This window comes from Chrysochloris asiatica, unplaced genomic scaffold (genome assembly GCF_000296735.1).
Source record: "Chrysochloris asiatica unplaced genomic scaffold, ChrAsi1.0 scaffold00390, whole genome shotgun sequence".
NCBI lineage: Eukaryota > Metazoa > Chordata > Mammalia > Afrosoricida > Chrysochloridae > Chrysochloris > Chrysochloris asiatica.
Genome location: NW_006408908.1, coordinates 1547396 through 1559963, shown reverse-complemented (window position 1 = coordinate 1559963; position 12568 = coordinate 1547396). Strand labels below are relative to the sequence as shown.

Here is a 12568-nt window from a genome sequence, read left to right as displayed (position 1 = left end):
TTTACCTGGTATTCTGTGGTATTGCCGGCGGAGATCTTCACTGCACCTCTGCCCTATCTGCAATCAAGCCCCACTTCCCCAAGGCTCAGCAGGCTAATTTTTAAGTTGATAATTTTATATATCCCATTAATGGTGTTATAAATTTTGACAAAAAAGAAGGTTCTCCACCCTTGACTCTTCAGGGGTGTTTGTTACGTGCCATCGAGTCAGTTCTGACTTATAGGGACCCTGTATAGAGTTTCAGAAGAACATCTCATGGGTTTGAACTGCCAACATTGTGTTTTGCAGTCCAGTGCTGATCCTACAGTGCCACATTAGGATTCTTATTGATTACCACTGTTAATTTTTTAATGTATAGCATCTGCTTTCTTTTCTTCATATAATAGCATAGATGTAAAGGAACATTGTTGCTGTTGTTAAGTGCCTTTGAGTCAGTTCTGTCCTATAGAAACCTTATATAAGTTTTCCTAGGAGTGGCTGGTGAGCTTGAACTGCCTACCTTGCAGTTCAAACTGACTTTGCAGTCCAGCACATTAACCCACAATGCCACACCAGGATTTATGAATAACATTAATATCTTAGTATATTTTGTTTAGTGTTTCTAACTTCTTTTTGCACTTAGATTGAATGTTTTCCAATGCCTTTCCTTAAAAAAACAAAAAGCTGTTCTTTTAAATCATTTTCATGACTGCATAGTATTCTATCACAAATGTATTATAATTTGTGTTACCATTTATTTACCCATGCTTGAAAATGCATGCCTTTTATTTTGATGTAAATAATGTGAAACAAACATTCATACATAAAAAATATTTGTGCACATGAAGATTTCTTTTGGATTAATCCTTAGTTCTTTAATTTCTGCTGTGGCGCTGCACCATTATGCATTGGACTTCAAGATCAGTTTGGACCACAAGGTGGGCAGTTCAAGTTCACCAGCCACTCCTTGGAAAATCTATACAGGTTTGCTATGAGTCAGCACTTAACACCACCACCAATATAATTACTGAATCAAATGACAGGGATATTTTTCAGGTTTATTATAACATAAGAAATTACTTCAAAAGTAATTTACTCTTTACCCCTGTGAATGTCTGAGTTCATGGTTCTTTGCTAAATTTCAAAGAGCAGCCACAAAATCTCAATCAGATTTTCTTTATTCAATTTGTTTCCTATTTTGCCTTCTTAGTGTTTTGTTGGGTTAGCCACCAGTATACCAAGAAATATTCCTGGAACTCTTAGAGTCAATTAAGTGTGAGAAATTAACTAGCCATTACCTCTCAACTGTAAGCAATTTCCACAAGTAAATACTATGAAAAGCTCCAAACATTTATGGTTAGGAAACTACACTAATTCATCCCAGTGTCAGTTGAGTGAGGAGTCTGATGTACTTGGCGATGTAATAAACCCAAGGTTATGTAGAGATGACAAGGGCACAAAGCACAGTGAGGCCGTTTGTAGACCATGAGTTAACTTGACCTAGGACTTCAACGTTGTGACTTCCAACTAAGTGGTAGTACTCCACTGTAAGGAGAGCGTGTGATGAACTTGGTGTTTTCTAGATGTCACTGACTGGTGCTGCCAGGACCTCAGTCTGATCTCATGTTCTTATCATTTGATTCTATAGACCTTTTCCTTCACTGATCTAAGTACATTGGAGGAATCCCCTGAACCTGAAGAAAATGTGAGAGAGAAAAGGGATTTGAAAGAAGAAAAGGAGGACAAGGAAGAAGACATCCTTGAAAATGAGAACACTGAAAACATTTCCATGGAAACACTACTCAAAGTATTCCAAGGAGGAATTGAAGCACAAGACTGTGACAGATTTGCCAGCAATCTAAACACAGAAAACATTTATTATGAGGTTGGTTAGGTGGTTTTTGTCCAAGACGGTGGCACCTGTACATAAGGAAAGTTGCCGTCAATTTTGAGCACAGTTTCATGAAACTGCCTCAAAATACAGTATCATTGCACAGAAGTTTGGACACATTCGTGTAGGAAGTAAAATTTTAATATCCACAGGATGTTTTAATTAACTCCGTTTTCTTCTTTTTTTTCTTTAGAGCTTCGTAAAAATATTTCATGATCTAGGTGCCAAGAATCTGGAACCAGTTGAAGTTTGTGTTCTCTTGAAACATCCTTTTATTCAAGATCTGATTTCAAATTATTCAGACTATAAATTTCCTGTAAGTATTATCCAAAAGTGTCCTAATTTGGTTGGGTAAAGGTTCAGAAGATACTAGGAACCTGTCTAACGTGGACTAGCAGGGAGGAAGAAGAAACCGGACTTGGCCAGAACAGGGAATCCAAGCCAGTCTTAGCACCAAACCAGAAAGGCCAGCCCACAACACCCAAAGGGCCACAAGTTCAGTTACAGTCCAGAAGCTATCAGTACCATGGGGCTGTCTCATCAGTGCCCTGGGACTACCCACTGGGTCTACCACAAACTTGAAGCTGGGAAGGGGGCAAGTTGGATTAATCAGATTCTGGATAATTCCAGTTCCCAAAGGACCTTGTATGGCGCTGTGGGCTAATGTGTCAGACTGCAAAGTCATTTGAACTACAAGGTTGGTGGTTCAAGCTCACCAGCTGCTCCTTGAAAACCCTATACAGGGCCACCATGGGTCGGAATTGACTCAACGACACTTAACAACAACAACAACAAAGGACCTTCGTCCATGACTGAGAAGCATGGAGGATAGGATCTCTCTGATGAAAGAGAACTATCTCAGACCATGAGCCCCAGCCAAATGCTGATGTAGATACTGTACTCTAATCATAAGACACATTGTCTGTGCAATGGTGGATTGAGTATAGGATGGAAGATGAGGAAACTGAGGATGAAATCCATACACTTGGCCACGCCTGCTGTAGAAGGAAGAACTGCAACTCAGAGATCATGTCTCAACCACGCATAATTAATGCACTTCCTCCTCAGTGGTGAGTCTCAGTTCTTCCACAGCTAGTGTTAAGGATGAAAGAGACTGACACCAGCCCCTTTTCAGTGTGTGGCAAGTTAGTACAACTCTCTCAGATACAAGTTTAGTATCATGAAGTCTATTTGACTCCTGGTCAGTTGTATATTGGACTGCAGAGGATTTGCTGAATTTCAGATAAAAGCACCTTCACTTTGATTAATGCAAGGAACTGAAGCTACATTTACTCAAGACTTCTTGGTGATAACCAATTAGTTACCTTTTGCAGATTTCTTCGTATGTCCAATAATGAGACAATCCAGACATAGATCTCTATGCCCTAAACTCTATTTGCCCTAAATTGCTACATTTTTAATATAAACTTCATGATTTGTTTTAGTAATAATTGGAATTCATTTCTAACAAACTAGTAGACATCAAAATGCTTGGTCCATTTAATTGTTGTTGTTGTTATGTGCCGTGGAGTCAGAACCGACTCATAGCGACCCTGTACAGGGTTTCCGAGGGTGTAAATCTTTGGTCCATTTAATAGTGAAGTACAATTATAGAATTTAAGAACACAGGCTCAGGAATCAGAAAGCTAGGGAAACAAACCTCAGGCCTACCACCCACTTGTTGTTGTTAAGTGCTGTCCAGTCAGTTCCTACCCATAGTGACTCTGTATAGGGTTTCTGAGGAGCAGCTGGGGAACTTGAATCACTGGCCTTGTGGTTCAAAGCAACTTTGCAATACATCGCATTAACCCACAGAGCCACACCAGGAAACCTACTTGACCTTAAGTTTCTCTTCATCCTGTTTTCTTAGATGTTAAATAGATATATATGTGTAAAGGGACACAGTGAGCATAAATAAGATTGTGAATTTTTAATTCACTTATTTGGCACATAGGAAGCACTTAGATACGGTGACTGTTATGATCACTACTCAACACTGAACACTTACTTTTGAGACCAAGGATCCCTGGTGATGCAGTGACTAAGCACTCCACTCCTACCTGAAAGGTTGGCTGTTTGAACCCACACAGCAGCTCTGTGAGAGACAGACCTGGCAATCTTCCTCTGTGAAAATAATAAAGCAAGAAAATCCTATGGAGCAGTTCTACTGTGTCCCCTGGGGTTACAGACTCAGAAATGGACTGGACAGCACCTAACATGAGCAACAGTATTGAGGCCAATACTATAAATTCCATGGGACAGAAAAAATGATATCAAATACAATTTCTGCTCTCAAGAAAAGGCCACTCCTGGTTGCAAAGTAATTTTCAAATGCAGGAAAATCACAAGAGAAAGTTATAAGGCAAACAAGCCAAGTACAAAACTAGAGAAACACGAAGCATAAGACATTTGTTTGTGCTGTGTGCATGGAGAGAGTCTGCTAAAGAAGAAATAAGATGGTCAGGGTTCTAGAAAGTGAAGAGAAAGGGGATTTGCTTGTGGGTGGAGAGTGTGAGAGAAACAGGAGAAACTACGTGGGAGGACTCGACTGAAGAGCAGGTCTACACAGGCTGCTCGGTGACCCCCACTGGAGTAGTGACATCAGACAAGATTACCGAGAACAGTCACAGGGGGGAAAGTGGGCTGATTTGAAAAGCACTGTAGAATTGATGAATTTCTGAGTAGGAGCAGCATAAGATATTAATTTCTTCATCTCTAAGTGTTGATTTCCTAACCAGATGACAACATTATGTATCTGCATTCAATAGGATTCCTTTTAAAAAATATTTGTCTCTTTATTTAAATAAGCAAAATATAGTTTGAAACAACTGTTGGTTGTTGATAATATAAGATAAATCCTACTATATATAATTTCATGCATTCAATAATGGTCATCCTTTCTTTATGATTTACGTTGAAATTAAGGTATTACATAGCCCTTTTCAGAAGTCTGTATCTCATACTTTATTAATAAGGACCAGCTTTCTTCTCCACTTGAATCAGTTCAACAGTAGCTGGTGTTTTACTAGTTTTCCATTTAGGATGACTAGTTCTCCATTTAGGATGACTGGTTATGTGCCACTGGTTCTGACCCATATCAGCTCTGTGCAGGGTTTCCAAGGCTACAAATCTTTACAGGAGCAGAAAACATCCTCTTTCTCCAATGGAGCGCCTGGTGGATTCAAACTGTCGAGCTTGTGGTTCACAATCCAACACGTGACTCACAAGCTATGAAGGCTCCTTCCACTTCAGATAAGGAAGGGGTAATCGACACAGCTCTAGAATTAGTGGGGACAGACACTCTACAGCCTCTGCAGATCCATCAGAACCAGACAACTCAAGGGGGAGGGTCAGTCAGTGTCAGAATGCAGGAGGCAGGACAATTAATTGCATGTTCCTGCATCTGCTACCCTTTCCTTTGCTCTCAGCAAGTACTAATCTGTGTGAAGCAAGTCCCATAGGCTAGTCACATCCCTTCACACCTCTTTCTACAAACTCACTTTCATATTCCAAGGCACAGCCCATTTGGTTTGAATCCATAAAAGAATTTGCAAAATCCTTTGGAATTGTGCATCATAGGATTTATCTTATGTTAGCAAGAGTAGGTGAGCACATAAAACAATGTCACAATTACAGTACAAAAATTGAGGGGGAAAACTCCCTACAAAGTCATGACAATTTAGGAAGATCCTCACTTTGGCCCAAGTGATTCACAGAGAAGATGTGAGTAGGCTTGTTACTTGAGAAAAGAAAATAGCCAACACCCAACTGCCTTAGAGGGTCAGCACCTCTCTCAGGAAAAGGTAGAAACAGCAGGACTCTTTTTAATTCACTTATTTCCCTCATTTCGGAAGGGTTTTTATCCATCTGCATTGCACTTCAACTCAAGTCCTGCTAGCCTTGTGAATACAAAGTTTCTCCTTATGTAGAGCCATCCTGAACATGAGATGCCTAACATCTATGTTCCTGTCCACTATGTTTCAGGATCACCTTGACATTTTGTCCATCACAAAATGCCTCTTCACATTTTCCAAAATCTCCCTGGTAGGTGGTACAGCTCTGTCTGAGACCCCCAATTATCCCATCTCCATAATATTAGTATCACCTGACACCTAACATAGCAGAAAGCGTTACTAGCTAGTTAGATCTTTACCAGGATGATTCTTTACAAAACACCCCAAGTCAGCTGCTTCAACTCTCACTGTCCTTGTCCTTCATCCTTCGCATCTTCTGCCTGTTGCTCCACCAAGGATTCTCCGAGGAGAGGACAGGGGATCCCACCATCATGACTCACTGACAGTACAGTGAAACAAGAAGAGTTGTGCCTATGAGCAGGAAAGCCTAGATTCTGAGATTCAGAAATGAGAGCAGTTCCCTTTCCAAGAGCGTGCTCTAGTCCCATTTTCATTAGTCAAAGAGAAAATGAAAAATCCCTGAAGACTCAGGAAACATCACACCCGACCTGTCATCATTTTTTTCCCTCCAGATATCCATGTACTAGCAAATATATCACATTTTCAAATGAGCTCTAACCACAGTGATGTTATTTGAAGATCTTTCTAGATAAGTAGAGCAAAAGCTAGAGTGTGGTTTTTCAGGTGAAGATGTTGTTTGCTATTACAAACAGTGGGAAGTGTCTAACAGTTCTGTTTACAAGATCCGTGCTTTGAAGCAGCAACATTTAAAACTATGCATTTGAGAAAACTGAATATGCGCAACTATTAGAGTATGTTTTAGTTTTGCATTTTCTGCGAGGCTGTCTGGCTTTGCAGTTATGAGAGTGGGCTGTGGGGTCACACTGATTGGGTCCACACCTCAGCTGTGTGACCTTGGGCAAGTGACCGCATGATGCTTCAGTTTCCTCATCTGTAAAACAGGAATCATGATTCCTACTTCATGAGGTTCCATGGGTTAATACATACAAAGGATTTAGTGCAGTGCCTGGCAGATAAAAAACACTCAGTAAATGTGAGATCTTATTATTATTGGACTGTAGGTAGTTTCCTGTTCAAGAATGATTTCTGAGCCATGTGAAGTTTGATCTGGATGGACAGATGAGCTGGCATTTCATCTCCTGAATGCACAGTGTCTTCTCTCTGGAGGAACAGGAAACTTTCACTGGTGCACACCATGATGACCTTAAACCCACTAGTATCTAAAACAGGGTCCACGTTCAGACCTCCAGAAACTCAATATAGCTAGTACTTATATGGGAGAGCCAGCTTTTGTGTTGGGGTTTTATTGCGATTCAGTTTAAGTCATTTATTTAATCCTACTTCCATAAATCTTATACAAAGAGGTTGTTTTCAGGTAATGTTCCTAAGTAAAATAGTTTGATTAAGAGAAACAAGTTCAGCGCTGTAACTGGATTGGGGGCAAGCATACTTGGACACTAATACTGACAAATGTAAATGAACAAACAAATTTCTAACAGATGTAATTTCTTATGTTAAACACATGAATGTAAATTTATTTCAGCAAACATATAAACCAATCCTTGGAAACCCTATACAGAGTGGCTATGAGTCAGAATAGACTTGACGACACTTAACAACAACAACATAAACTGAGTACATGTCTTTACTATTAAGATTTACATTCAGTGCTGTTGTTGACTTCTGATTGTATAGGGTTTCCGAGAGGCGGCTGGTGGGTTTGAACCACTGACTTTGTGGTTAGCAGTCCAGTGTTTATCCTATAGTAAGACACCAGGACTCCTTACATTCAATGTTGTTATTTGTTAAATGCCTTTGAGTCAATCCCAACTCATACACCCCTGTATGAGGTTTCCAAGGAGTGGCTGGTGAGTTTGAACTGCCAACTTTGCAGTTCAAACCAATTTGCTGTCCAGTGCTTATCCTACAGCACCACACCAGGACTCTATTTGCATTCAATAAGAGATAGCAATAAAACTTTTCCTGTTAAAGTCAAAATGTCATAGGAGAATTTCTTATAAAAAAGGAGTCAGAACTCAATAATTGCATGAGAAAATCATATAATAATTGTAAATGTGACTTGAAAGGATTTGATCTCACTTTGTTTTCCAAGTATCTGATTTTAAAAACATTCTCCAATCTCCTTTATCTTTATAGCAAAGTTCGATGATGTGTCTGTGTTTTGTTTACAAAGCAATTGTGTGAAATGTTTTCAAACTCTCTCAAGGTTCCCCATTCATGGCTACTGAAAATTATGATCCCTGGCTTCAGCTATACGTTTCGCCCAGGCTGGATGGAGTTTCTCTGGTGTTTATACTTTCTCCTACACCAGCCAGCATTAGTTAGTCTCAGGCCACTCATTACTAATCACTAGGTTAACTCCCAATGCTCAGCCTTAATTATTATAACTACAGTAGTCAAAGAAGACGCGGTGTTAAAGACAGCGGCAGGAAGGACCAGAAAGTTCATTTGACATTAACCTTTGTCTGTAGAATGACTCTATTTCCAAAGCACAAGGCCCCTCATGAAAATGATTCACAATGATCCCTGCCAGTGACTGATCAAAGCAATGTGGGATGTCACTTGGGATGATGAACTAGTTAGTCTACAGCTGCATGAGTAACATGACCACAAGAAGGACTTCTTGTATTACTGTGTTTAGCACTTCCCTAAAGTATGTAATAAGATCACTGAAAGCTGCAGAAATGCAATGCTACATCTTGTACCTGTGCTTGTAACCATCACACACCATGATACACTTTTTATTTCTTTTGAAAAATACTTGGAAATAAAATGTAAGATAATTGGGCATTCAAAGCAGATGAAAAGCAGACTGTTCTATCCCTAATACCCCAAAGCATGGAGAGGATAAACAATCTCAGATAATAATAATCTGTTGCTCTAAAATTCTACAACTCTATGTACATTATTAATTTTACATTTGAATTTTCCTTTAATAGAGGAGACCTTTTTTTTTTTTACTCATTCATAGGAAAATAAATCTGTTCTTTATGCACCAGAATCTGTATAATTGCTTTTACAAGTGTTACTTAATCTGATATGACAGTAACCCCATAATTAGATGGAACTGAGGCCTTAAGACCCTAGATGCCTTTCTAAGCATGCAACTAAATATTGCAGACAGAATTCAAGCTAAATGGGGAATAATCCTCTCCAAGGACAATTTTTTATAAACATAATTTGCTGTTGAATCACTGCCACATATTATGTGATAATCCTAAATCATTTATTAATTTTTATAATTTCTCTTTGAATTTTTCTCTTAGGATATTAAAATAATTCTCCAAAGGAGTGAACACGTACAAGGAAGTGATGGAGAAAGATCACCTTCAAGACTCACAGAGGAAAAGAGATAAAAGCAAAGCAAGGGACTTTTGTCCCACTCTTTGTTTCAAAGCCCTTGACTTACAGAGATTCTCCAACCTTCTTTTTATCTTTATAACAAAATGTGAAATATGAATCAATGCCTTGTTGTCTTAAAGCACTTGTGAAGTTGGCCATGAATTTTGCAAACATCAAACGTGACCATGGTGCTTGTTGGATGTGTTACTAACATCTGTGTAGTCAGGGTAGAAAGGACCCTACCCAGGTTACAAAGGTCACTCAGAGAATAAGAAAGAAGGCAGAAATCCAAACTAAGAGGGAATGGATTTTAAGTGGTTCTAAAAATAGAAGGTGCAAGTGCAAGATGCAAAAATAAAAATAAACAAAGGACATTCCCAATGAGCAGCATCCACATTAAACAGAGATAGGTGGAAATCCCCCCAATACTCTGGTACTGTTGTATGCTACCTTAGAGCTTTTCTGACAGATCGTAATAATTCCCAGCCTTATCCCAGCAGCACAGAAGGATGTCTTACTGAAATGTTAAAACAGTCTTTCTGCATCATAATGCTTTATTCATAGAATATAATGTTTCCTTTATAGAGAGAAACATTCGAATAATTATGTCTTTTTTACTAGTATAATTATGTCTTTTTTACTAGTATAAATAGTGACTCAATAACACTTAGCTTAAGAAAGTGTTAACTTAAAGAAAAAAAAAAAAAGCGAACAGTATTGTATTCTCAGCAGCTTGGTTTCTGTTGACCCTCCTCTCTGAGTTTACCTTGTCCCTCCAGAGGATTCTTGCTGAATCTTCCTCTTCTCCTGGTGGAGGGGTCCAGCCACAATCCTTCCCTAGCCACAGTCAGTCCTGAGTGATCACATACATTTCCATGGAGTCCTGGTGTGGTGCTGTGGGTTAACGCGCTGGATTGCAAAGTTGGTTTGAACCACAAGGTTGGCAGTTCAAGCTCACCAGCTGTTCCTCGAAAGCCCTATGCAGGGTCGCTGTGGATCAGAATTGACTCTACGGCATGTAACAACGACAAAAAAGTAGGTATTATAATGGTTAAAATGTTGGGCTGCTAACCACGAAGTCGGTAGTGGAGACCCATCAGCTACTCCAGGAGAAAAAGATGAGGCTATCTGTTCTCATAAAGATTTACAGTCTCAGAAACCCTGTAGAAGGTTGAGATGAGTTGGAACAGACACGATGGCAGTGCGTTTGGGTTTGGTGAGTTTTTAAAGTATTGCAGATGCTCACAGTGCTACCATTTTGATTTATTTCTTCCTTTCCCTAAACTCCAAATTGTCTGTCTTACTGTTGACTTCCATTTCTACATAGATGGCTTCTTTATTATTATTATTATTATTTTTTAATTTAAAAGACAGTTGTCAGGTCAGCTCCAATTCATGGTGATCCCATGTGTGTCAGAGCAGACGTGTGCGCCATAGATTTTTAAATGGCTGAATTTTTGGAACTAGATCTCTAGGCCTTTCTTCCAAGAAGACACTGGGTGGACTGAAACCTCCACTTGTCAGTTAACAACTGAGCTTGTTAACCATTTACAACACCCAGGGACTCCTCAAACTCAACATAGCCAAAATTGAATTCCTGATTTCTTATCTTTCAAACTTACTCCTCACAGCCTTCCTTCCTTGCTTCAGATAAGTCCATCCTTCCTGCAATTCTTATTGGTTTATTGCCTGTTGTTTCACTAGATTCTAAGTACCACAAAGTCAGGGAACTGGGCTATTTTATTTACTGCTGTGCCTTAGAACCTCAGACAATGTCTGGTATACGGAAATTAGCTAATAAATATTTTCGGAATGAGTGATCAACCTTTATACAGACCACTAAAAACTAACAGAGGCTAAACTTGTATTTGATAAGGTTTTTAGTGGTTTGTTGCAGTGGTTTAGATCAATAAGAGAATGTTCTACTCCTCTCATCTATGTGTCACCTTGGATTTTAGATGGCAGCCTTCTCCTTAGGGACAATTCTCACTAGCCTCTCAAAGTTAAATAAATAGTTACCTATTACCATGAAGTCAATTATGACTCCAAGCAACCCAATGGACAGAGTAGAACTGCCCCTGAGAGTTACAGCTTTACAGAAGTAGCTTGTCACATCTTTCTCTCATGGAGTGACTGGTGGGTTAGAACTGTTGACGTTTTGGTTAGCAACTGAGACATTTAATTACTTTGCCATTAGGGCTTCTTATGTTTCCTAAATAAATAGTTATATTCCCTAAAGCAATTTGTAACAGGGAAAAGGATTGTTCTTACTATAAGACTGTATCTGCTCTGGTGTCCTTGTTGTCAGAAAGCATGGAACCAAATAACTCCACGTAATTAGGGTCTGCAGAAAATCAACGCAGATTGGAAAAGGATAAAAGCACAAGCAGCCTTAAGTCGTGTTGACATATTTGTGCAAAATATGTGGAGATATCACATCTAGGTCGGTCACTAAAATATTGATCAATCCAAGGACGAATCCTACTGTTGAATGGAAATCACATTCTTTTACTAGAGAGTGACAGATTTCCTAATTTTGCTTCTTATAGAGAAAGTTTCACCTGGGATTCCATTCTCAGATCCCGTGCTTCCAAGAAAACGGAGATGGTAATACAGGAAGATGCTTGGCAGGTAGAGGAAGCCCTGTGAGAGGTTTTGCAATTCCATGTCAGCTGATTCATCAGTGGACAAACATAAGTGGATAAGTCTAGTTATTCTAGAGAAGGAAACAGAAGAATCGCCTAAAATAGAATTCAAATATATCAAATATCACAATAAAGACAAAGGTAATAAATTAATCCCCATTTCGCTAATGAATGAAAGAAGACAACATTACATTGCAACACGGGAAAAAAAAAAAATTAATAGAGCAAACAGTATAGCCCTTACTGTAGTACTGTAGAACCTCCCTTCAGAGGCCCATTGACTCTTCCGAGCCCTAGAAGACAAGCCATGCACAAGTACTCCCAGATGGGTGTTTGCCTTATCACAGTCTTTTAATCATCAGCAGAATTAAGCAGACCTGGAGACTGAGTACCACCTAGAGATGTAAAATGATCTCTCACACTGTGGGTCCTTTCTGGAGCAAGCAAAAGGTGGGCTTTATATTAAAAACCAGGCCTTGCATGGGACTCTCCCAGAGCAAAGATCATCCTCCCAGAGTTTTGTTCAAGCCCAATAATTCTAGTGTTGCCCAACCATCTTCACATCTGTCCAGATTCCGTTTTTGCACTAAATATATGCTCTCAGCTGTTCCTTTTGTAAGATGGTTCTCAAGTCTCTCATCCTGATTACTTTCCTCTAGATACATCATCAGCATATCTCACTTAATGTATCCCAGGATGAAAGTGTGCATGCATTCACAAGCTTGTGTGTGTGTGTGTGTGTGTGTGTGTGTGTA

General features: G+C 39.3%; 1 protein-coding gene across 1 annotated transcript in view; it reads left to right on the top strand.

Annotated features, from left to right (window-relative positions):
- Positions 1-9182, top strand: part of SPEF2 (sperm flagellar 2) — a 366767-nt gene extending 357585 nt beyond the window's left edge. The window contains 3 exon segments of the mRNA XM_006876554.1: positions 1628-1864; positions 2064-2186; positions 9093-9182. Of these exon segments, the coding sequence (XP_006876616.1) occupies positions 1628-1864; positions 2064-2186; positions 9093-9182 (450 nt within the window).
- The last annotated feature ends 3386 nt before the right edge of the window (positions 9183-12568 follow it).